Source organism: Platalea leucorodia (genome assembly GCF_965183815.1).
Source record: "Platalea leucorodia genome assembly, chromosome: 1".
NCBI classification, from domain to species: Eukaryota; Metazoa; Chordata; class Aves; order Pelecaniformes; family Threskiornithidae; genus Platalea; species Platalea leucorodia.
In genome coordinates, this window is record NC_138823.1 from 114,502,175 (window position 1) to 114,528,304 (window position 26,130).

The 26,130-nt window shown below is 40.1% G+C and overlaps 2 protein-coding genes across 3 annotated transcripts in view; one reads left to right on the plus strand and one right to left on the minus strand.

Moving 5' to 3' along the window:
- Window positions 1–12,308, minus strand: part of NT5C3A (5'-nucleotidase, cytosolic IIIA) — a 30,003-nt gene extending 17,695 nt beyond the window's left edge. The window contains exon 1 of one of the 2 annotated variants that reach the window (XM_082327727.1): window positions 12,101–12,308. In XM_082327727.1, the coding sequence (XP_082183853.1) occupies window positions 12,101–12,212 (112 nt within the window). In that variant the 5' untranslated portion in view covers window positions 12,213–12,308. Of the gene's footprint in view, window positions 1–12,074 lie in introns of both variants that reach the window. The other variant, XM_082327723.1, reaches the window with a different exon arrangement.
- A 552-nt stretch (window positions 12,309–12,860) lies between these two features.
- The window catches only part of BBS9 (Bardet-Biedl syndrome 9), a 304,975-nt gene continuing 291,705 nt past the window's right edge, over window positions 12,861–26,130 (plus strand). The window contains exons 1-5 of the mRNA XM_082327678.1: window positions 12,861–13,013; window positions 14,121–14,241; window positions 19,356–19,506; window positions 20,621–20,685; window positions 22,589–22,702. Of these exons, the coding sequence (XP_082183804.1) occupies window positions 14,130–14,241; window positions 19,356–19,506; window positions 20,621–20,685; window positions 22,589–22,702 (442 nt within the window). The 5' untranslated portion in view covers window positions 12,861–13,013; window positions 14,121–14,129. The remainder of the gene's footprint in view (window positions 13,014–14,120; window positions 14,242–19,355; window positions 19,507–20,620; window positions 20,686–22,588; window positions 22,703–26,130) is intronic.

Genomic DNA, 26,130 nt, shown 5'->3' on the forward strand with positions numbered 1-26,130 from the left:
ACGGGTTTAAGACTCAGCAGTACCATTTTAGCTGAGAATTTTTGTCTACTCAGCTATCATATTTTAAAAAGGCAAAAATAAATGCATGCACGGAACAGATTAGAGGAGGTAAACACTGTAACACAGGACATATTCAGCAATTTTATTTGATAGAGATTTTCTAGATCTGATCAGAGATCAACCTTTCTTTACAATACAAGAGAAGACTGGCGATCATCTATAGTCTGACCATTTATGACTGTATTGAACACATAAAGTTATTAGTGCTAACACATAGACTCAAATGGATAAAGAACAACTAAACTTTTAAAGTATTCATTCTTGTTGTGTTTAATACAACAATCACTATGATGTTGCACTCACTGAAAAATGGTATCTCAATAAAACCACTGCCATTCATTAAAAAATAAGGCTACATAAAGACAGATTTTAATTCAGCAAGACAACTGGACATGTTTTAAGCATGGGGTAGATCATCCGTTTCACTAGGACTAAGCAAAGGTTTTAAGCAGTGGACAAGAACAATGATTAGCTTATGTTAAGGTCATGCAGTGAGACAAATTATTCTGGTTTAATGATCTCTCAAGGTGGTTCCTCTATGAAAGTCTATGGGGTCAGAATTAGAAGGGTTTTTTTTGTCAATGGTTTGTTTTTTTAAACCAGTTTCTGCAGTTCTGGAAATCTAAAATGAATAGAGTTTTTAGCATCAATTTAAAACATGTAGGAAGCCACCACTTGCAATTCTATATGGAATTGATTGTTCAGATGAGAAAATAAAAGATACTGCAGCATCATTGTCCCTTATGCACCTTCCTCTTGGGCTTACAAAAACACTCTAAAAGCACAGATCTCTACTGGTGATAAATCAACAGACATTTTGAATCTTACAGGAGAGTAGGAATGAAGGCAAGCCAAATACATTGCTGACCTGGTATCCTGAAGTCCAAGTAACAGAACACAGAGGTAAGAGGTTTTGATGGACTTACACATTAATCAAAGACATATTTCTCAAACACAAACAAAATGTATTGCTACACATTACAAGTGTGTACAGGGTATTGTTACACATTACAAAACTCAGAACTGTAACAACTGTGGTAACAGAAGTCAACACTTGCAATATTTCAAATATTGCAATATTTCAAATTTCAATATTTCAGATATTCAAATTTGAAATATATTCAAATAAATATTTCAATGTTGTGATATTTCAGATTTCACTATGCAATATTTGAAATCCTCTATAGAAGTCTATGAAGAAGTAGTAGTAAGTAGGGCCTGAATTTCCAGTATTTCATGTGATCTCCTCCTGTCAATTATTACTCCAGGCAAAATTTAGTCTCTTTCTGAGAGAATATATGGGGTACAAACCATATCAGTACGGGGTACAAACCAGTTCTGAAGATTCTGGGATTGAATGAATACAGCTCAGGGCAGGCATCTTTTGCCTCCAATGGTATGTTAGGGGAATCACCTAATTTCTGTGCTTTGCTCCCGCTCCCTCACTTTGGAGAGAATTAACCTTTGACACTGGTAGGTTTAAAAAAAAAAAAAGTTATGTATTATTTAGTAATCAGTGACTATCTGGAAAAGATCAAGTGATCTTCAGTCAGAAACCACATACCTTGGAAATACCGGTCTATAAATGACAACCTACCTGAGCCAGAATTTAATCTGACGTTTTTTTCTTAACCATTCCTCTCCTCCTCTTGCCAAAAAAAGAAGACTATAAAAATATTCTAAATGTAAGCAAGCTCAGATCAATACTAAGAAGTCATTATATTATGCTTAAATTTTACAAGTAGCTTCTAAAGCACTAGAATTGAAAGAAGAAATCAAGGTTGTGACACTCACTCAGTCCAGGGCAGAAGAAAACTGAACCTTTTTTCTTGGCCTCCATACTTACATTTCACTGGTGCCTATTCTTACCAATGCTTTTGGGATAGCCTTCTTTGTAAATCCATTATGCACTTGCAACTTAAATATCAAATACAGTTCTGGTTTCCCTACCTTACAGGGGGTAGAGCAGAACTGGAAAAGGCCCTGAGAAGGGCAGTAAGGATGAGCTTCCATACAATGAACAATGGAATATAATAGAATTCTTCAGCCTGGAAAAGAAATGCCAGGATGGCATAGAAAAGGTTAATAGGGAAAGATTGTTCACTATCTCTTCCAGTGTAAGAGGCAGAGGTCATCAACTAAAATCAACAGGAGGCACATTCAAACCAAATGAAAGGAGTCAGCGACAGGTCACACAATTAAGTAAAGTACTAAGATGTGGAATTCCTTTCTGGTGATACTGTAAGTTTACGCAGCCTTAAAAAGGTACTGGATAACAACATGAAAAAAGCTCATCTTAAATTACAGACACTGTCTCTGAAATACAAGCTGCTGGAGGCTGGGAAATCATTCTGGAAAAAAAACCATGACAACTTGCCCCATTCTTATGCTTTCCCCGGGCCTCTGCTACAGACCACTGCTAGACAGATGATACCACCTGTATCAGGCAAGACCTTTCATGGAAGGTAAGTCAACACTCCCTGTTCGTAACATGTGACGACAGGGAGAATCATTTGCTTTTCAGGACAGTGCTTCAGTTTAATTTCAAGTATCTTATTTTTTACCCCATCCTTCCTTTTTCCTACCAGTTCTTCCTCAGAGAGCACAGATACAGAAAATTCATTTTTGACAAATTAGAATTTTTGAATTTGAGTGGTACTCTCATTTTCCTTTAATAGTGCTATGGTAACAGGATAGATGTTGGAGTCTGGCTATCCGGAAGATCCACTTCCCTCTCATGTTACACAGAATCTAACGCTTACTGAAAGAATGCTTACAGGCGAGGTTGTGGGTACAACTAATCCTTCTTCAAAATACCTAGGCAGAGAGTATAGAATTCTAAGAACTGGCAGTATGTAGATACTGTGGTATATTTATAAATTCTTAATTAGCTATCAGGTGTGCAAAAGTTCACCTTGCATAATAACATAATTTTGATGTCCTATACTATTTTTTCCCCAAACTGTACATTTGCATGTATACTTTTTATAATTAAATATCCTGTATATATCTATATGCACATGCACTGAAAGAACTTAAAACAAATGCTTGTTTCCCTAGAAGCTTCCCATGTAACACTATCTAGAATGGATTTTGCATTAAGCCCAGGGCCTGGACTGAAGCAGTTGCTGCTGCGTCTCCTCTTATCTGCTTCTAAGAAAGAACCATCTGCTTAGACTTTTTTTAAATAAGCCTAAGAATGCTGTATCTAGATCAAATAAACTCTGACCCTTGAATGGTGGAGTTGCAGGACCCAGTTTGAAAGCAAAGTCAGCAGGACAAAGTTTAATCTACAATGCATTACCAGACACTACAATTCTGATGGAAGAATGTAGTGCTAATACAATATTCCAATTAAAGTTACACATTGAGACTAATTAAGTTTTTAACTGTTAGGATCTCTTTGAGAACAGACCCTTCTTTAAACTTCTTGAAAAAATAATCCGTTAAGTCTAAAGATGAAATACAGTTACCATACACTCATTTTAAAGGTAGTAGGCAGCATGATGACTTGAGGCGTGATGGATTGTTTTGCCTCTGTGTCTCATTGTTTTATTTGTTTTATGGATGTTTCTGACTCCTGGATCCATTCAAAGATGCAACTGGATGCTCCTTATTTCTTGTATCTCTGTGTATTTGCCCTCTGGAAGTGATATAGGACATGTTCAAAACCAGTTTGTACTAATACTACCACTTTGTACTATACTACTACTACTGCTAATGTACCAATACTGCTACTGCTTTATACTAATTCCTACCCTTCAGTTTCACACACAGTTTTTCCATGGTAACATGCAGACCAGACTGAGGCTTACCCATAACTGATTTATGTTGCAAAGGCAGAGGCAATCCAGGATAATAAGTAAGTGTTGTGTTATTACTGCTAAGTGTAAAAATTATGCTTTTAGTCTGATAACTAGTAAGTTTCCAACAAAGAGGGAAAGCTTTAAAGGAACAGCGTTAATGGTACATTTCAGTGGTATTCAATCAGCAATAAGGTGGAGTAAAACAAACTCTTAGGTAAAAACAAAAGCTCTAATAAACTTGGATTATTTCAGTGATCCAGTTTGCAAAGCAGGCAAACAACAGTTCTCTATATAAGGGTGCAGGAAGGAAGCTATAGCTAAAGAGTAGGGAAACAAGCAAGAACAAGTACATTTGAACAGGAATCTTTCTTGGTGGCAAAACCAGCTCAAGGAGTCTGAAATTCTATAATTAGACATTTAATGACTCTTCAGTGTCCAAGTCTGGGCCTTGCCCCACCACTTTAAAAAAGAAATTACAAATCAAATAAATTAACTCCTTTTTTTTTTAAAGGTTGGCATATATGAAAGCAGAAGCCACATCTCCTTCTAGCAATAGGCATTATTTACATAATTTATAGAAATGTTATTAAAAATTACTTTTGTAATTATTGTCTAAGATAAGTCAGTGCAGTTCTGTATTCTTTTGTGGCATTACTGAACAGAAAGAATATAGTTATTTTTAGTGTTTAAACATGGTGTCTTCTTTGACCTGCGTGCTGCAACCTTAAGCATATGTCCACTTGTACTGAAACATGCCTCATCTTTTTTTAACATTCAAGTAAAACACTATTGATATAAGGATTAGCCAAATTAGAAACATCCAGTGGACTTTTAATGAGCACCAATTCTTTTTTTAAGTCAGAAACTCCACACAAATAACCTAAGACAGAGATGACCAACACAACAGTCACAGATTCCAGCTTAATGGCACAGTGCCAGTCAAGCTGCTGCATGATTGACATGGGGCTAAAAAAAATCATCATAAGTTCTCTGATGTTTTACAGCAGCTGACCATTGGTGATTGATTACTTTTGGGTAAGAGAAAGCAGCTGACATCCAGCAACTGGTCAACATAACTGCTATACGAAGACCTCTACCCCAGGAAGAAATAGTCACTACAGATCGACTGCTGCACAGTAATGTGACTGCAAGAAGGCCAGGGGAAAAATTAGACTTCATGTCCTAACTTTAATTTTCCACATCCTCCATGACAGTATACTTACCCAACTCTCTTGCCCTGTCTTACCTGAGCTTATACCTCTTTGCACACTGGCTAGGAAAGAAGGCCAGGAATAATAGTTGTGAGCTATTCCTGCCTCTCAGTTGCACTTAGCATGTGATGGGATCAGCTAAATTTCAGTGCTGAGCATCTGACAGGCAGCAGAGACATAGCTGCTACTCTAGGCCCTCTGCATGCAGGAGCAGTTCAGTTGTACGTGTCTGACCTGGAGTCAGGTAGTGGCCAAGAAATGCCAGTCGTTGTGGAACAGGATTTCTTAAATGACAGGTTACTTACAAAATAGTGAATATCCATCTTTAGAGATCTACCCTGCAAACGATACAAAATTCACACTAGTGCCACCTGCTGCTCTACACTGTCTGCTGCAACTCAACTAGCTAAAATTTAAATCTTGAAAATTAAATTACCATCTGACAAATGCACCAGCTTATAGCAATAAAATCTAACAGTGTGCTTGTCCTCCGATATTTTTTCTTAAACTCCCTCCAAGACTTACTCTTCACAGTAAGTGAAGAGCATACTGTAGTATACTTGCACAAAACATGCTTGTGTATGCACACATGGAAGGAAAAAAGGTAGCTGATGGCTTGATGGCTATTAATGTGAATTAGAAGTAGCCAACACAGAAAAAGATTATGTATTTTGCATTATGCAATTCATTCAAGTGAAACTCAAAGGTAAAAGGCAGCTATTCTATTTTTTTCTTTTAAGGAAAGAACTTCAAAAGTTAAGGTATTTTAAAAAAAGTTTCCAGACTTACATAGATTGTGACATTTTTACATTTACAGGTACATTTAAAATTGCTATGGAATTTGCCGCTAGTATTCTCCTGCCAATAAATGCATGAACCCATACCCTGGGTCTCTTCAATGCCTGTATTGATCAATTTAGATATTTTTTATAAAAGTTGGTAGTTCTTGTTAACTCAAGACTGACTGTTGAAATGCTATGCAACTTTAATTTATAATATGTACAAATTTCCAATGATATGTATATTCAGACAATTAAAAAACCTTCTTAGTGCTTATATTGTTTGACAGTTAAAGGTAACATGTTTAATACTTGCAGTATATACTATTGGTTTTAATCTGTAAAAAGAGTTTAATAGAACAGATGCCATTATAGCCCAACCAATAATCAAGAGTTATCACAAATAGGAGAAAAATCACTTGAAATATGACTTACCACATACCCAGCATTTATGAAAAGGTAAACATATTCCTGAGCAGAATGATTCACTGAAGGATTGCTTTTCTATCTTGAAGAAAGACTTTACACATAAGATAAAAGAAAGCAGCAAACAAGCTCTTCTGAGCCTATGCCTACAATATATATCATATCCCGACATTTACTTTTATTTACTACTTGGAGCTCAGTTTTCAGGTGTAGTTCATCATCATGTTTTTGGTAACTGTTATGACTAGGATAAATCAGTTCTAAAGAAACTAATGCAGAATTAAAGATTTAATTGATCTTCCCATAGCCATTCCCTGTAAGAATATATGTTTCAAGACCTACTGAATTAAAAAAAAAAAAAAAAGGCAGTGGCAATTTCAGAAAATTAAAACCTGCTTCTGAAACAGATGGTTAAATTGTAGGATCAGCTTATTATACTAAATAAAGTAAAATATTACTATGTACATAATCTGTATAGTAAACTAGTTTACTAGTTTTTGATTCTCAACGGTGTTAGAAGCAAACACTGAAATTGAGTCCACTTTTCTTCTCCTAGGATCCACATTTTTAATATTTCCAACTGAATTATTTTACAGTGAGGATAAAACCGTATTACTAGTATCTAAGTTGTATCAACATGAACTATACTTAAAGTGTTTTTCCTGGCCTGTGTAAACTTGCTTTACAAGCCACATTCTAGGTTATCATATATTATGATTATCTGTGCAAAAAGCCTATGGGCAACACAACCTTGTTTTAGTAATGCCGGTGTTTATCACTCTGTCAATGTGATTCTTCTATTGAGGAATACAGCCTAAACAAAAAACAAGTTTTATAGAAATACTTATATCACATCCCCAGTACTCTTATCAAATTTAACTTGGTTTTAAAATTGTAACAATATTCTAAAAATTATTCTAATACTCTAGTCACTAGTAATGTAAGGGCTCTCAGTCACACGTCAATAGGTAGGGGCAGTATTAGCTCTCAGGAGTTCTTTCACTTTTCACTACTTAGGCTCATATCACGGCACCATTCTTTTGGAACGGTATCATTCCCACATGGATCACATCACTGGATAGCTCTCAAGGTCACGACATTTTAAATATCACTGCAATACCCAGAACGCGACAATGTCCTTCAGTGGTGATTGTTAGAGAGAGTCCATGTTCCTTCCATTCCCCTTTTATTGATTCCAGTGTGGTCAGGCTCAAACTCTTTGTCTTCGTAAAGGAAAAAGTATGTATGAAGGAGTTTCACGTATTAGCCGTTTAGATTCTTGAAGGATAGCATCACATCTATGCTACATATTACATACTCCTTTACTTCATTCTCCACTTGGAGGTCATCAATGCCTCATGCCAGAGTAACGTCACAGTTACTATAACAACTAGTTACTAGCAACAAGACAAGAATAAAGAAGTGGAATGGTATGTGATGGCTGCCAGCTGTAAAGGTCTGTATCCTTCATCTGTGGCACAAACGCTCTGATGCCCTGTGAAACAAGAAGCCAGTCTCACCAGAGACTGGTAAGTAAAAGAAAATAATAATAATAAAAAAATATCCTCGCACAAACCCTATGAAAGTCACGCTCACAGAATATGTTCCTGTATTTCTTAGGAAAGTAGATAAATAGCAGTTACCTCACTTCTTCTTAATTTGTTTATTTCTCTCCAGGTAAATTCTAATACTGCAAAAATCCATGCATTTCTTTTCCTCCCCCAACATATTAAAAAGGAAACTGGCCAGAGACATTTAACAATGGCTGTTTGAAAAGTTTCCTGAAAAATGAGAAACTGCTTTTTAAGTTGATTTTTAATTTTCTGTTCTTGAAATTTGATACAATAATTTCATTTTCGGGTAATTAGATCCTCTCACTTCAGGGACAGAACGGAGAAATAGACAAATGTAACTAAGTGTTTGCCCAGTTTTCAGGAAAATAAACCTGAGAGAATAAGTCTCAGTTTAAGGTATTCTGCTGTTCTGTTTTCAACCACCTCTATTATGTTTCTCAATCCTTATAAAATAGATACAACAAAAAGCTCCAAAACTAAAGGGTGAGGAACAAGCTGCTGAAAAAAATCCAAGGTTCTAACAACTTTGTTTATGAAACAGACAAACAACAAAAAATACTGTTACTCCATTAAGCAGTTTTTCTTACATTAACCCCATATTAAACCCATATGGGGTTAATAGCATGGACTATTCCTTACAGATGAGCATTTTCAAAAGACTTAGGCAACATTTTTCACTCTAGTTTGTGAACACCTGTTTTCTGCTGAGTTTCTAAAGGCTTTGCAAAGAGTAAGCAAGAAACCAAAGCCCATTGTCAGTAAAATTGCTTTGCTATATAAGGATCCACAACTTCATTGCAAACTTGTCTGAGGCCTGAAAAATCCAGAAGACTGAGTGTTACAGTAAGGTTTAATCTCTTTTTAAAGTAGCTATCAAACTTTATCTAATAAGTTACTTTAAGATTCTAATTAATTATTAACCTTATCTTTAAATTAAAGTTAGCAACCCTGCAGCTAATTTTTACCTTCACCCGGCTGTACGAATACTTTTACAGTTTCACAGAAATGGCAATTTGGCTGTGAAAAGTAATACAGAAGGCTTTGGGAGATAGTTGTTTCTTAATACAGAGAGTAAAACTTCATGTGATTGACTAGGTATTTACTATTAATGCCTCTGTTACTTCAGAAGTGGAGCCGAAGTAACTCTGTCTACATTTAATAGTGCCTAAGGGAAATTCCCTATTTGCAAACTTCAGACGGTCATTGAAGACATGATATTGATACTTTAATTCCAAACTTAAACCTTTGCTTCCAAATAAGATGCAGCAATTTTATGGTGTCTTTACTAAGCTTAAATTTGTGTACCAGGCTAATTACTTTGTGAAAGAATTCATTTACTGAAATGTGAGACAGATACTTAAGGATTTCTTGATTTTTATTATTCAAGAAGGAAACATGGTTACCCTTATGTTTTCCACAATGCTTGAGAATCCTTTCCACATTTCTTCATATTAAACATTCTTGGCATCATGATCCCTGATATTAACTTGTTTTATAGATATTCTAATTGATTTGTAAAGGTCACTGTCTTTTTAGCATTTAAACACTGCTATAAGCCAGCTTTTTACTTACATTTGGGTCTTATATTCACCTAATTTTATTTTAACTAAGAAAAAAAGTAAAAAAATGCATTGCTGTAGTTAATTATAATGAAAGAATATTTCATTGGTGAGAATTAAAGTCATGTAACTAAGATGTAAATAGGCCTGCTCCCTACTGATTTTGATAAAAGTTGTAAATCAAAGTAATTCTGAGTCTAATGGGGTTATAAAATCAAAGTGTAATCTTCCCCAAAGAAAACCTGAATCAAAAAAAATCTACCAAAAATACAAGAACAATCCCTTAATTTTCATCTAACACAGAAGACCAGGCTGGTATAGTAACTTGTGTATTAGAAAAAAGAGATTTCAATAAAGCATTATTGTTCCCTACCACCCCCCTAACTTACACTAAATTACAGACTGGAAACAGCACCTTCTACCCAAAGCTCAAAGGAAGGTCTCTCTCTTGATAAACTATAACAGATACAGTGTCTTGTAAATGACAAATGTTGAATCAAATCTACCTTGGTGGATAAAACTATTTCAGGGAGTTGTCCAGCATATTAAAGTAAAGCAAACAAACACATTTTTGCCCTTATTTGACAAATGAAACTCCTTGGCATGAAATTTACATAATTATTTCACTTATTTCAAAGAAATTTCACAGCCTGATTACATGTGTCCACTGAAAACACTCCTTGAGGAAGAAAGAAGACTTGCAGCTGATGAACTAAAAATGTGTGTTAGCTGAGGAAGCTGCCAACTTGAATAGCAGTTGAAATGCCAGCTCTCAAAGTGAGCAGATATTATTAATGTGTTGCATTCAATTGGTAAAATGTTTCCATTTTTGTCCAAGCTGACATGCTTTGAACAAGCTTTATTTTTCCCTTGCAATTTAAAGTTGAGAAAAACTCTGATCATAAAAGCAGAATATTTGGAAGTATCTATTTAGGATCACAGATCTGTGTCCAAGAACACAGCTCTGAAAATGTTACCTGAAGTACATACTTAAGAAATTTACTTACCAGAAATCAATTTAACATTGGCGTAACGATTTTTTTCCCCTACCAAAACCAAAGTCTTTGCAACGAAGATAAAGTCTTCCCAGCCGAAACACCATTTAAACATTGTACAGAAAGTTAATACAAATACATCTTCAGCAATTATTAGGCACTTTCTGAACTACACCTCAAATGGGATATTGTGAATAGGAGGTGGTGAAACTATTGGATCTGCCTTTTGAGTGTTTGTATGACCAGGCTTTTAAATGTTGTTATTTTATTGTCCACATAACTCTCAAGTAAGTTCTAGTATTACAGTACTAGAATTTAAAAAAAAGAATAATTTATAGTTAACCAGTGTTATGCCACTGTAAGTTTTCAAATGAGTTTTGTAAAATCCTATTATAGAGTCCAAAGCCCTTTTTTAGAAATAGATCTAAAACCTCTTTAAAGCGGCAATCCAAACTTTCTGCTCTCCCACAAGCTGTTGTTGTAAGTGGGCTCACGGAAACTAAAAAGCAAGACACCCACCTCCAAATTGTTGAGTGATATGACTGATGACGAGAAACAGCATTCAAATATTTTTTCAACAGTAAGTATGACTCCATAAGTAGTAGAAACGCACAGTGGAATTCTTGTCTGGACCCACATTATCACAAACTGCATTGTATGACTTCCACTGGCAAGTGTTGCATCACATGGCCAAGTGAGGGGTTAGACAGCTCACAATTTACATACAGAATCCTAGTTCTTGGCAAAATCTATGTTTCCACATATAATTAAAAAAATAAATCTGAGCTTTTAGTAAGGTTTTGCAGGGGAGATCACAAAATATTCACTGGCTAACATCAAGTGACTTGATGATTTCAGTTCAGTTCTTAAGTACAGCGGTGTACAAATCATAAACTCAGATTTTGAAGGATTTCAACGTAATCAGCATATTGTCTAAACTAAGACCTTTTACCATCCGGCTACTGATAAGCAGATATTTAAATAATATGCTAAATAAAAAGTTTAGCAAGGGCAGTAGAGAGCGAGCTCCATCTTCCTTTGAACACATTGCTTCCCAGGTTCAACAGAGGGCTGAACATGCCCCCCGTCCCCTTTTCTTTTAAACAAGTTACAAGCAGGCTTTTAAATCACCACCAAGACCTATAGCTTTATGCACAGGTACACGTGGGGCAGACAGAAGAGGATGGAGCAGACAGACGCTTTCAGTGCTGGTGGACCGTGCTGTGGTGGAACAGCTGCTCCTGCCTCCAGCGCCTGCCCTTGCGGTCAGAAGCTGGGCTCAGCGCCCCTCCTCTGCCCCTTCGCCCCGAAGGGCGGACACAAGACACAGTCCCACACACCTGGAGGGGAAGCCCTATCTTAACTTTTGGCGTCAGCCAGCAGACGAACTGCCTACAGCAGGATCTGTCGGGCACGTATGCGTAGGAGAAGGGACTCGCCCGCTTTGGGCAGGGGGCTGGTATTTGAGGGCGGCGTGTGCCGGCCCGCCCGCGCCTTGCGGAGGGAAGGGTGTCCGCCGGCGTCCAGAGGGGCGGCCGTGGGGAGCCGGCCCGCCGGGGAGGCGCCGGCCTGAGGAGAAGGAGAAGAAGGGCGTGCGGCCGGGGGCCGAGGGGCGCCGGCCTCCTCTGCCTCCCCCCCCCCGCTCTCGGCCTCTTACCACGTACCATCTCGATGATCTTGGTCTTCCTGCCCGTCTTCTTCTTCATGGTGAAGATGTACTGGGCCAGCACCACCCCGCCGACCAGGGCGCACACGCTGGCGCTGGCCACCGCTCCCATCTTCGCCACGGCGGTCCTGTCCATGGTAGCTGCCAGGGGCACGGCAAGGCGCCGACAGCCGCTGCGGGGAAGCGGGGCGGCCCCTCGGCGCTGAAGGAGGCGTGCGCGGCCCCTCGGCGCCGGCCCGACCGGGTCGCCGCCGGCTGCCAGACCCGGCGAGTCCGGCAACGACGGCGCCGCGCGCCGCCCGCCCCCGTAGCACGCGCCCCGCCGCCTCGCCGCCGGCGCGGGCTCCCCGCGAGACGTCGCGTGCGCGCGGCCTGCCGGCGGTACCACGCAAGGGGGGGGGAAAAGGGGGGGAGGAAGGCGGACGGCTGGTGGAGCTGGGCGCCGCGGGGGGCGGGCCTCGAGGGCGTGAGGTTTCTGTGAGGGCTTGAAAAGGCAAATCACCAGCCGGGAGGTTAGGCTTTTCCCCCAGGAAATACAGGGGAATGCTTCTCTTCCCCCCCACCCCCCCACCCCCCCGGCGCGCAGGAAGTAATGAGAGAGCCCAACGGTCCGTCGCGCCGCGTCCCAAACTACATTTCCCAGTGTCGGCGCCAAGCGCGGCCCTCCCTTCTGGGCGGGGCCCGGCCGGGCCGGGCGGGGCGGGGCGGGGCGGGGCGGGGCGGGGCGCGGCCGGTACTTAAGGCGGCGTGAGAGGGACGCTGGAGATGGCGGCGGCAACGGGGAGGGGGCTGTAAGGCTGCCGGTCTGTGCCTCACCTTTCGCCTCGCCTCAGGCCGCGCTTGAGGGAGGAGCACCCGCGGGGAAGGGGGGCTGCCGCCCTCCCCACCGGCGCAGCTCGGACCGCGCCGCGCCCGGGCGGTGCCGTCTCCCGCCCAGGTAAGTCCCTGCCGGTCTCTGTCTCTCTTCTCCCGCTCCCGGGGGTGGATGTGTCCGGGCGCGGGGCTCGGCTGCGGGTGCTACAGAGGGGCTCTGTGAGGGAGAGGGGGTGCGGGGAGGGCTGTGCTGTCGCCGGCCTGCACTCGGTTGCACCGGTTGCCTAGCTGGCGTAACGACAGTAACTGCCTAAGGTGAAAAAACAAATGTTTTTATTTGCCGGATATGGTTTCCTTTAAAGAGGAAAGGCGCGGGCTTGCAGGCTGCGTTTGCTTCGAAGGAAAACAAGGGGTGAGCCCATGGTTTTTCCTTCTTCCCGGAAAGAACCGCCGGAGCTGGCGCTGCCTGGCTGCCCCTCACCTCCGCGGGCTGCGGCGTCGAGTGTGTCCAGGTTTGTCCCGCTCATGGCAGAGCGTAGGCGTGGAGCTGCGAGTTTCGAACTAGGGTAATGTTACTGTCAAGCCGCCTACAAAAGGATTAGTCTCCCCCTCCCCCTTCCCTTGTCCGCCCCCCCCCCCCCCCCCCCCTTCCTAAAATAACAGCAGGTAGGGAGCAGAAAAGCTGATTTGTGCCCTATCCGACTGACTTCTTTAGTTGTGTCACTAGGGCATCTTCAAGGCGATTAGTCAGTGGAGGTTTTGATGTTGTCTCTTTATGTCTTCATTAACTTTTCTAAAAATACGTTCTCTTGCAGAAGACTTGCATCAGAATCTTTTTTTTTTTTTCCTGATGCTCCTTGGTAAGAGAAAACCTCAGTTCTGTGACTTTGAAAAGTTATATTATGTTCTTAATGCTTGTTACAGAAGGCTTTTAACAATTTTTAAAAAAGCTGTTATTTTATTGCTTTTTCTTCATATAACTAGCAGTGTCTATCACAACTAATTTGTAAATTAATGACAAGAAGCTTTCTAAGGTTGTTTTCTGAGCTATATAACCAGAAACCCAACACACCTGAAATGAACATTTATTCAGCTGACACTAGAGTGATGTGAAGCTAAGAGATGGAACATACTCTAAAAGTTGTTGCTAACAGAGAAATTGTCATTTGTATAAACAGTTGTGTGTATATATATTAATATACACTTTAACAATGGCTTGTTTCCTTTTCAGTGAAGAAGCATGTCGTTGTTTAAAGCTAGAGACTGGTGGTCCACCACACTTGGAGAAAAGGAAGAATTTGATCAAGGCTGCCTGTGTGTTGCTGATGTTGATAATAGTGGCAGTGGACAAGGTAAAATCAGAATTTTGTGATTGCTGACTTTTAAGCTACATAGCTGCAAGTTTGCTTTGACTAATGTGTACTGAAAGCTTGTTAGCCAGGCTAGTTGGCTAGTTAGTTTAAAGTCTGCTATCTTTAATGTGTCCTTGTAGGCTTAAGAAGACAAATTCAATGCCATTTGTCTTTGTATATTTGTAGGTTTCTAAACATTTTAATTCTTGCTTGTGTTCAGTAGTAATTCTTCTTGTGTCTTATTCCCTCAATGGTAGGTATCTTTTATAATAGAACATTTTCAATTAGTCATGGGAGCAAACATACATTGTAAGTTGTTGAAAAAATGTAAGGGGAAAAAAGGAAGGTGAGAGCTAATAAGCTAAGAATTTAGAAAAACAAACAACCTTTTCTGCCTGGAAAATAAGGGACCATTGAAATAAGTGATTCTGCTTGAGTAAACCCTGCTTTTCTATGTAGTCATTAATAATGTGGAATGATCTTTGCTGTCAGGGAGAGTTTTGTGTATGTTTTTCTAAATTAATAAATATTTGGGATCTTTCTCTGGTACACTCATGCTCATCTTGGAGCTCTGCTTTTGCTCAGTAGAGGTTGGTTTCACCATTGCAATAGTCTTTTAAAATTATTTTTATTCTATACTGTCCCTTTTTCAGGAGGATTTTAACAAAGTTGAGCTGTTACTGGTTTAGTACACAGCCTTTTTCAGTAGAAATTCATAGAATCATAGAGTTGATGATTTTAAAGGTCTTTTCCAACCTAAACAAGTCCCACTGTTAACCTAGCACTGCCAAGTGCACCACTAAACCATGTCCCTAAGCACCACCTGTACCTGTCTTTTAAATACTTCCAGGGATGGGGACTCAACCACTCTTCAGGCAGCCTGTGCCAGTGCCTGACTATGCTTTCAGTGAAGAAGTTTTTCCTAATATCCAATCTAAACCTCCCTTGGTGAAACTTGAGGCCGTTTCTTCTTGTCCTGTTGCTTGTTACTTAGGGAAAAAGAGACTGACCTGCACCTTGCTACAGCCTCCTTTCAGGTAGTTGTAGAGAGTGATAAGGTCTCCCCCCAGCCTCCTTTGTTCCAGACTAAACAACCCCAGTTCCCTCAGCTGCTTCTCATAAGACTTGTGCTCTAGACCCTTCACCAGCTTTGTTGCCCTTCTTTGGACACGCTCCAGCACCTCAATGTCTTTCTTGTTGTGAGGGGCCCAAAACTGAACACAGTACTCGAGGTGCGGCCTCACCAGTGCCAAGTACAGGGGGATGATCACTTCCCTAGTCCTGCTGGCTGCACTGTTTCTGATAGAAGCCAGGATGCTATTGGCCTTCTTGGCCACCTGGGCACACTGCTGGCTCATATTCAGCTGGTTGTTGACCAGCATTCCCAGGTCCTTTTCTGCCAGGCAGCTCTCCAGCCACTCCTCCCCAAGCCTGTAGTGTTGCATGGGGTTGTTGTGACCCAAGTGCAGGACCTAGAACTGAGCCTTGTTGAACCTCATACAACTGGCCTTGGCTCATTGATCCAGCCTGTCCGGATCCCTCTGTAGGGCCTTTCTACCTTTCCGCAGATCAATGCTCCCAGCCAAGCTGGTGTTGTCTTCAAACTTACTGAGGGTGCACTGGATCCCCTCATCCAGACTGTTGATAAAGGTATTAAACAGAACGGGACTGGCTGCCAACTGGATTTAACTCCATTTACCACAACTCTTTGGGCCCGGCCATCCAGACAGTTTTTAACCCAGTGAAGAGTATGCCTGCCCAAGCCACGAGCAGCCAGCTTCTCCAGGAGAATGTTGTGGGAAAGGGTGTCAAAGGCCTTACTAAAGTCCAGGTAGACAACATCCACAGCCTTTCCCCCATCCACTGAGCAGGTCACCTTGTCACAGAAGGAGACCAGGTCAGTCAAGCAGGATCTGCCTTCCATAAACCCATGCTGCCTGGGCCTGATCCCCTGGTTGTCCTGTACATGCCACATGATGGCACTCAAGATGATCTGCTCTAAGATGTTCCCCGGTACCAAGGTCAGGCTGACGGGCCTGTAGTTTCCCAGATCCTCCTTCTGGCCCTTTTTGTAGATGGGGGTCACATTTGCTAACTTCCAGTCAACTGGGACCTCCCTGGTTACTAGGACTGCTGATAAATGATGGAAAGTGGCGTGGTGAGCACTTCTGCCAGCTCCCTCAGTACGCTTGGGTGGATCCCATCAGGCCCTGTAGACTTGGGTGTATCTGTGTGGCGTAGCAGGTCACTAACCATTTCCCCTTGGATTACGGGGGCTTCATTCTGCTCCCTGTCTTCCAGTGCAAGGTTGTGGGTACCCTGAGAACAACTGGTCTGACTCCTGAAGACTGAGGTAAAGGTAGCATTAAGTACCTCAGCCTTTTCCTCAGCCTTTGTCACTATGTTTCCCCCTGCATTCAGTAAAGGATGGAGATTCACCTTAGCCCTCCTTTTGTTGCTGATGTATTTACAGAAACATTTTTTCATTGTCTTTTACAGCAGTAGCCAGGTTAAGTTCTAGCTGGGCTTTGGCCCCTCTGATTTCCTCCCTGCATAACCTCATGACATTCTTGTAGTCCTTCTGAGTGGCCTTCCCCTTCTTCCAAAGGTCATAAACTCTTTTTTTTTTTCCTCCCCTGAGTTCCAGCCAAAACTCTCTGTTCAGCCAGGCTGGTCTTCCCTACTGGCTCATCTTTTGGCACATAGGGACAGCCTGCTCCTGTGCCTTTTAGATTGCCTTCTTGAAAAATGTCCAGCCTTCCTGGACTCCTTTGCCCTTCAGAACTGCCTCCCAAGGGACTCTGTCAACCAGGCCTCTAAACAGGCCAAAGTCTGCCCTCTGGAAGTCCAAGGTAGCAGTTCTGCTGGCCCGCCTCCTTACTTCTCTGAGAACTGAAAACACTATCATCTTGTGATTGCTATGTCCAAGATGGCCTCTAACCATCACACCACCCACAAGTCCTTCTCTGCTCACAAACAATAAGTCCAGCGGGGTGCCTTACCTAGTTGGCTCACTCACCAGCTGTGCCAGGTGAGATCTTCCACACGCTTCAGGAACCTCCTGGACTGTTTCCTCTCCACTGTATTGTATTTCCAGCAGACATCTGGTAAGTTGAAGTTCCCCCATGTGAGACATCTCCCAACTGCTTATAGAATATTTCGTCTGTGTCTTCATCCTGGTTGTGTGGTCTGTAACAGACTCCCGCCATGATATCTGCCTTGTTGGCCTTCCCCCTGATTCTCACCCATAAACACTCAGCCCCTTCATTGCCATCATCAAGCTGTAGACAGTCAAAACACACCCTAACATACAGGGCAACCCTACAGCCTCTCCTTCCTTGCCTATCCCTTCTGAAGAGTTTATAACCGTCCATTGCAGCACTCCAATTGTGCGAGTCATCCCACCATGTTTCCATGATGACAACTATATCATAGTTTTCCAGCTGCACAATGGCTTCCAGCTCCTCCTGTTTGTTGCTGCCCGTGCTGCATGCATTGGTATAGATGCACTTCAGTTGGGCTATTGATCCCACCATCTTTTTTTGGGGAGAAGTCCTCATTCCTGTGTGACTGGTCTCCAGTGCTTCCATGGTTTCTAACACATTAATAACTTGAGTCTTTGCTGCTGCGTGGCTCTCTATCCCCTGCCTTTCCTGAGACAGCAGACCGAAGGACCTTGCTAGCACACTGTCCCTCAAACATTGGCCTGCTGCCCCCAGGATTATCTCTAGTGAGCCTCATTTTATCCTTTACCCCCCTTCAAATCTAGTTTAAAGCTCTTTCAGTGAGCCCTGCTAACTCTGGTGCAATGATCCTTTTCTCCCTTTGAGAGAGGTGTACCCTGTCTGTCACCAGCAGGCCTGGTGTTGTGTAGACTGACCCATGATCAAAAACGCCCAAATTCTGCTGGAGTTCTGAATAGTCTTTTCCTAGTAGAAGAAATGTAATTCATATAAAAGTAGGACTTAGACAGTGTTGTGGGAGTAGTAGTCTGCTGTTTTATTTACTTTCTCAACATTGTATTTTCCTCTTTCTTTTTAGACTAGGTTCTTTTTCTTCCAGAGTTCAGGACCAAAAGTGAATCAGCTAGTTGCAATTGCCTAGCCACAGGTCAAAATGTCCTCAGTTAAGTTTAAGTATTTTTAAGGAATTAATAACTAAAATAGATTTAGTTTACTGCTGATGGAAATGCTTGTTACTGAACTGAGGAAAAGATGAGAGTGGGGAAGGCAGTCAGTATTCTCTAAATCAGGGACTTGGGGGTGCAAGTTTTGTGGCTGAAGAAGAGAGGAAGCAAGCAGCTGTTCTGAGCTTTTGATGTGGGGTCCTGTGGAACTATGCCAAGCATTTAGAGCCTGGTGAACTTGGTTTAGGAGTATTTGTATGTTCTCCTGACTTGTGGACAAGTTTTGTTGGTTTTGATTTTGATCTGCACTGATATGATGACCTATATCTAGAGGAAATAAGTACTGGCCACCAACTTAGGTTGTTGGTTGTTATCATGGGAGGGACCTCTTTAGTTTTTTTCATTAATAATTTTTTGTTACTCACTAATGACCAAATGACTAACTGCTTAAAATACTGTTTCTAAAGTAGTTCTGATGTAACTATTGCATTCCTCTTTGAGATAATGGATCTGTCTCAAGAGCAGGTGATCTCAAGGCCTAGCTTTGTTGACCTGTTGTAGTAATTATCTGCCTTTGGTTTGCATTTGGATAAACGTCATCGGTCTCAATTTTAGAATGTCATACTTCTGCTGGTGTGATGTGTGTATGCACAAATCCAAGATGTAGAAGCTGAAAGTTTGAAGTACTCTTCGAGACCAGAATGGGACTTTTTAAGAAGTGTGAACGTCAATCTGAAATGATGGAATAGTAACAATGGTCAGTGCCACCACCATGATAATTGCAATATTGAACCCTTTGCTGACAGGTTTTCATGGATTTGCAAAACAGCTAGTTGCTAATCTTAAACGAGAAGACAGAGTGTTATCAACATTAATTGAATTGTGTAAATATTTCTGTCTTTTTAGGGTATTCTTTGAAGCATTTCTGCAGCAAATTAAATTCCGCATGTGCTATTGTATTCTGTATTCTTTGGCTACTTTTTTATAGATAAAATTATTGTGGGCAGTTACATGGGATATCTCCGAATCTTTAATCCACATCCTGTGAAACCTGGAGATGAAGTACAGCCTGAAGACTTGCTCTTGGAAGTGCAGTTACGAGAACCAATATTGCAGGTGGAAGTGGGAAAATTTGTTTCGTAAGTCAACAACAACAGGCTATGTTGCTGTTTATTTAAGGCTTAGATGTGATTTTCTTTCTTTGTTTTGGGAGTGAATTTTCAGTTTCCAGATGGATGACTATTAAGCACATCTATGAATACTGTAGTATGTGTTTGATCTGCTACTTGAATCATCTTGATATGAGAAAATTTTTTCTTAATGTATATGTGGAGGATAATCTTCCAGATACTTGTACAATTTTTTAAAAGTATGTAGAACAGGAAAAGCCTTATAGTGAATTTTTTTTAGGTGTTAAGAAAACTTGAATAACTTGTTATGATCTAAGATGTAATATTGGTCAGTTATTTTGGGTTTGATAGAGGACTTAAGATCTTTAATTCCAATGAATTTAGTGGAAATAAGTGGCCAGGTAGAGAGGAGATACTATGACTCTAAAAAAAAAAAAGGCCTTGTATTCAATTGACTATAAGAGAATCTACTTAGGAGAACTTTATTTTAAAAATGAGAGAAAAAAGAAGGCAGAAGTTATAAACTTAGAATCCTATATTCACATTCTTCTTTCCCCAAATGTAAGTAGTATTTCTTGCAGAGAAAGTTCTTGTGCTGTAACTATGGAAAATGTTTTAGATCATTTCACAGGGTGAGGCATTAGAATTCCTGCACAGGGTCACTCCATGAGTACTTGAATAAAAGAACAGCAGTTTCCAACTGATGCAGGCCTTTCAGCTTGTGGCCTTTGGTCTCAGAGCACGAGTCTTTCCCATGGTTAGTACAGGTTTTTCGCTCATTTTTAAAGTAAAGTTCATGCTGCAGTATTAGAAGTTACTTTCAAAATTAAAATGAATCCTTTAAGAACTCATTTTTAAAATAAGTTCTAAGTAGATTTTCTTACAGCCAATTAAATATATGTTCTTAAAGGATTCATTTTAATTTTGAAAGTAACTTCTAATACTGCAGCATGAATTTAGGAAGATTAGGACTTCTGGGTTTTTTATGCTAGCTTCTAACACCCAAACCTTTGTATTTGGCCCACACCTGGAAGTAATTTCAACATGTTACTTTAATTTTATCCTGTATGCATTTTACTTGGAATTTATCTGAAAACAGTGCTTTTTTTAACCTTCTTTACAGTGGTACTGAAGGACTTCATCTGGCTGTGTTGCATTGCCGAAAACTCTGTGTGTATGCTGTCTCAGGTTAGTTTACAGATACAAGCTTTCCAGTGATTTTAAGTGTATTCTCAAGATTGGATTAGGTTAAATGCTAAACTTGGTATACACAGTGCTTGCTTATCAACCCAGCAGAGCTGCAGTCATGCTCTGTCACTCAAACTCATATATGAAGAAGAAACATGAGTAATTAGGTCTAGATATTTCCCAATGGTTAACAGATTTGCTGATCTGCTCAGTGCTTGAGATGCTGTGATGTGTGTGATGGTCTGTGGTTGGTAGTGCTTGTAAACAGCTAGTTCTCATTACAGTTGTAGGAGTGGGTGTTATTGTTCAGCATGCTAATGAACAAATGGTTGTTTAATGACAACTTAGTTGGCTCTTTAAAAATGAAACAATTGTAACTTTTTCTGAACTCAAAAATCCAGATACTTTCTTAGAAAGCTGGAACATTGGTAATGTAGCCCAAGAGAAGATAGGAGGTTACTACTGGTAAGAAGGTGAAACTACTATGTTTTTTTCTTAAATCCTCCTTCTTCTACTGCCTTTGTCTGGAAATTAAGTGCTGTGTTCTCTCTGTATGTAAAGAGGCAAGTCACAAAATACCTATTCTGTGCATTGAATTCCCTCTAATATATGCTTAAAGCAAAGCACAGATTTAAGAGGTCTATTGATTGTACCTCCATCTTCAAAATTCAGTAGACAACTATACATTGTTCATTTTTTGTGTGCAAGGGCAGCTGTGGCTCCTTTCGTTATAAGAGCATGGTTTTCTTGTAGGAGCAGCTTGCTTCCTATTCACAGCCTTGTAGGCAGATAGGTTACAAACACATGCTCTCTTTCCAGCTTCTGTTTGCCTTCTAGTTGTCTTACCTGGAGACACCTGTAAAATTGGTTGTTGAGGGGTGATACTTTGAGATGTACTGCAGTTTTCATACTTTCCCTTCTCTGTAATAGTGCTTTACAGGGGTAAATGCTTAAAAGCTATATTGGATTTTAGTTGGAGAAATTGTCCAAAGGGTTAGCATAAACTACAAGTCTTTCATAGCATGTTGTTTAAGTTGGTGTTGGAATAATCTTTGTATACCTAAAGCTGTGGCAGGATTTAGCTTAGATATCATTCACTCAAAACACCTTTTTCCCTGCTTATATGACTGTTCTCAAGGTTGGTTTTTTTCTTGGTAATATTAGTCCTTAAGTGTTACTCGACATGATGAACAACTTTGTTTTCTTCATGGGATGCGGGAAAGACTTTTGATTATCAAAAGGGAAGCTTTAACTTCAGTTTCTTTAGAAAGAATTTTTGAATTTCTGCTAGTTCCCTGATGGAGTCAGGAAATTAAGGTTCATGCAGACCTTTTCAGAGAATGTGATATATGTCATAAAATTATTTTTGTTACCGTATGTTTGTCTCTTATCTTCACATTGTTGATCACTGCATCGGATTTCAGAATAAAGGCAAGTGATAAATGTGCCCTAAGCATAGCTTTGTCAAATTATAGCTAATGACTAGCTACAGCTTAATTTGAGACGAAGACTATTATAGCTGTGGCTGGCTGTTGGATATAGGATATTCACTGAATCAGCAGAAAATCATAAGAACTCCCCTTTGAGCAGGCTTTTTTTCTGATCTTAGAGGTGTGCCTAACATGAAGAAAAATACCTTTAATAAAAATCTCAGCCTCTTGCTGAGTCTTTATACCATATTTAGTATATGGTATAAATGAGACCTTATTTCCGGTTCTGGCCTTTAGGAATTTTGTAGCTTGGTGATTTTTTTTTTTAAAGAAAGCAGCAGTGTGAGCCTTCATATCTCAGAGTCACTAGGAGTAAGTTTTAGTTTTTCAGGTTGTTTAAACTGGTGCTCTTTTACTTCTTCCACGTTGCATAGATCAAAGATATAAATATATACCCTTTGGGTTTTTTGTAGGAACTCTGGGAAATGTGGAACATGGGAACCAGTATCAGATTAAACTGATGTATGAGCACAATCTTCAGAGAACTGCATGTAATATGACTTATGGTCCATTTGGTGGTGTAAAAGGTAAGCTCCTTATTGCATATTCTTTATTATTAGTTGTTTAACTGTGAACAGGTGAGGATTAACTTAAATTTTGAAAGGCAACATGATGCTGCTGTCTAGAGGAAACTATTTTTCTATAAATGATGGTACCTTTTACCTGATGCATATAGAAAATAACTGAAGTTATAATAAGGCAAAGAATATTAAATGTAGAATAGTTGTTTCCTCACATCTTGAACAGGATATGAATTTACAAGGATAATACTGATTTTAAAAAACATTACCAAAACCCTAGCTCTTCCCTTGCAAAATACTCTTAACATCTAAAATAATTGTTTTCTTCTATGCTTTAATTCTGTTTTGCTTTTCTGCAACTTGCTTATCCTGGACAAAGAAAAAAGTTAATATCTTCATTCTCTGAACCTAAAATATCAAGCGTCTTTAAAGATAAGTAATGCAGACTTTTTAAAAAAATATTTAAACTTTAATTGGAAAAACGTAACAGTGGAAAATAATATTTATGGTGTGTTTGTAGTTTTGAATGAGTTTAATGGATTTCAGTCTTTTTTGAACTTGTGACACAATTATGAATGTTCTTGTGTTCCAATCTGGAAGCATTTATGTTTGCTCTATGTGACAGCTCTTACTCTTCAGAAGTAAAGTTTACCGAGCGATATTGGGGAGGTGGGCTGATAGTCATCTACACAAGTAGTGTCCCTAAACTGTTGGCAGAGTGATATCACTTTACCAAGGCAGAAAGTCTTCTGAGTCAATATGGCAAATATAATAATAAAGATAATCTGTCAGTTCTGCATCTGCAATAATCTTCTAGTAATAATTCTACAATGCCTTACTCTAAACTCAAGCTTGTCCCTGGGCTTAAATTCAGCTGACCAAAATTCATACCAATTGAAGAGATTTTCACCTACTAATTTTGCACAACCACCTTCGTAAAAACAGTCAACTCATATGGGTGAGAAGATACCTATGCTATGAGTGCCTTGAGGGGTGAGTGTATAGGGCATGGACATATTCATGTTAACAGCAGAAAGACAATATGGAGTTTCCTAAATCTGAGAAGAAGAAATATTGTGCTTCCCAACATACTATAGTGGAATTGCAGTAACAGATGTATTGAGGGGATTGTAAGCTAAGAGTTGTGAGTGTCTGGAATCGTTCAAGGGTAAAACAAATACCCATGTACCACCATGCAGTTCTGCAGAATGAAGTCTGGATTTTTGACATGCGTCAACCACGGAGATCTGAGCAGAGGTTTGACCACCAGCTCAATCTTGATGCCAGACCTGTCTCTTGTATACCTTATCATGAGCTGTGGGGAATGCAAGTGATGTAATGAAGAAAATGTCTTTGCAAGGTAGATACTGCTGAAAATGATCAGTTTGTTACTGCTTGCTCTTACCTCAGATAAAATACTAGCCTCTTGGCATTCAGATTTCTCCTGTAATCATTCATAATGTGATTTCTACCCATGTGCAGATGCAGTCTGTGCTGTCTAGTGGGCCACTACAGCTGTGGCCTTAACTGAGATGTCAAGTGCTCTGTTAGTCTCTTGATGCTGTATGGTTGCATAGTCAATTTTGAAAATTGGGATGTAAAGCCAGCACACAGTTTCCATTTCCTGTCCTATATCTCCTTTGGCCCCTGCTCATTCCTTTGGAAAAAGTTTCAATTTCCTTTGAAAAAGGAAGGCTGAACAGCAAAGAAGGTGGCTGAGGCTTGCCTCTTCCTGACTGCTGCCCCCTGCTTTATAGAGAACCCTGTGGGGAAAGAGCTTGAGCATGCTCTCTTGTCCTCAAAACCTTCCACAGTGTGGGATGGTGTAGGTAGGGTTGCAAGAGATGCATAGAACAGTCTGGAACAGAAATCTGAGGCTGGATGACTGCTACTAAAATTGGGGAACAGTTCCATAAGTAGGCATCAAGGTATGCCCAAAAGTACGGAAGGGAAGTCAGTTTCAATCCAGCAGTTCTTTCTCTGAGTTGCTGAAAATCCTCTAGTTCTCTTTAGATACTTACAGGTGCTAAAGAGACAGAGATTTGTTCAGACCAAACTTTCAGTTTTCATAATGTTATAGTTTGGTTTAGGTTATATTACAGTAGAACCTGGTCCTCTAACTCACAAAGTAGCTTAGTTTCTTTAGGATGCCTGTCTCTAAGGAGAAACTGCCTGAAGCTTTTCTCATGAGTATTGTTTGACCTAGAGTCCTATCAGAGCTTTTCAGAAATTAAGCAGAATAGCTGTTAGAAACAAATGCTCTACTACTGTTTTATGTTTTGATTTTGTTATGAAGCTCATTCATGTGTTTGTAGTTAAATGTGTGCTTACATAAACCTCTCCCTGTGCCTACTCTCTGCAGCTTCATTAGGGAGGAGGATTTCTCACAGCTTCTATTACTGTGGTAGCTGGGGAAGAATATCTCTGCAGTTGTTTGACAGGTTCAAAATATAGAAACAAACACCACTATATGTATATCACATTCTCAGTCAGCTTCCTCCAATCTAAGTTTTTGCTCTCCTGTCCCTGCTAATTTGTGGCAATCTTAGACCCTTATGTTATAATTTGGTCTGTTAAACTGCAAATCTGTTTAGCTGAAATGTGATGGAGATGTAAAACATACCAAGTACAATTGTAATTTTTTGACTGGTGATTTTTGATCTCTTGTATTAAGAAAAAAGGTATTATGGATTTCTCTGAGGAGAGGATTGTGATGTAAGCAAACCTATTTTGTAGCCTAGTTATTAGCAGCTTCATTCTTGCTAGTGTCTTCAGATTAATGATTTGATGCTATGAGCAACTTTCACATGTGGAAGAATTGACATAGATGTTCTCATAACAGGAACAGATTCAGCTAAACAACAAACCCATTTGTTTAGCCTCATCATAGAAGGTCAAAATCTGAATTAAAGAAACAAAGCTATGGAATGAAAAAGCCAAAGACTGGAAGTTGTCCAGTGACTTGCAGAGATTAACAGTGTGCATTTGTCTTTAAAGCAGCAGAGTGTGAATTGTGGTTGTCACCGCTAGATGGTCCTCTCATTACAGTTATTGGTTAGTAGGCTGCATCTCTAAAGCTGCATTTATACTTGAACGGATTCTACAGGTGTATCTACTGCAGGATTTCATTAAGTATAGAAAACACAAAAGCATTTTCTGAAAACCTGTATCGCTAACAGTGTTTTATTGATTAAAACAATGTATTCTGTTGGTTGTAGAACTTTAGCAAAAAGGCAAAATGAACTTGACTCTCACTTTCAGCAAAACTGTTAATGGGCCAGGGGTGTGGGAAATAACAAGGAAATCCCTTACATGTTTAGTTAGAATCCTACATAAAGCTAATGGAAATGTTTAAAAAAGTTAATGGAAAAAACCTACAAAGATGAAAATATAAATCAAGCACAGTATAGGCGGTTAGTTGCGACTTACTTCCA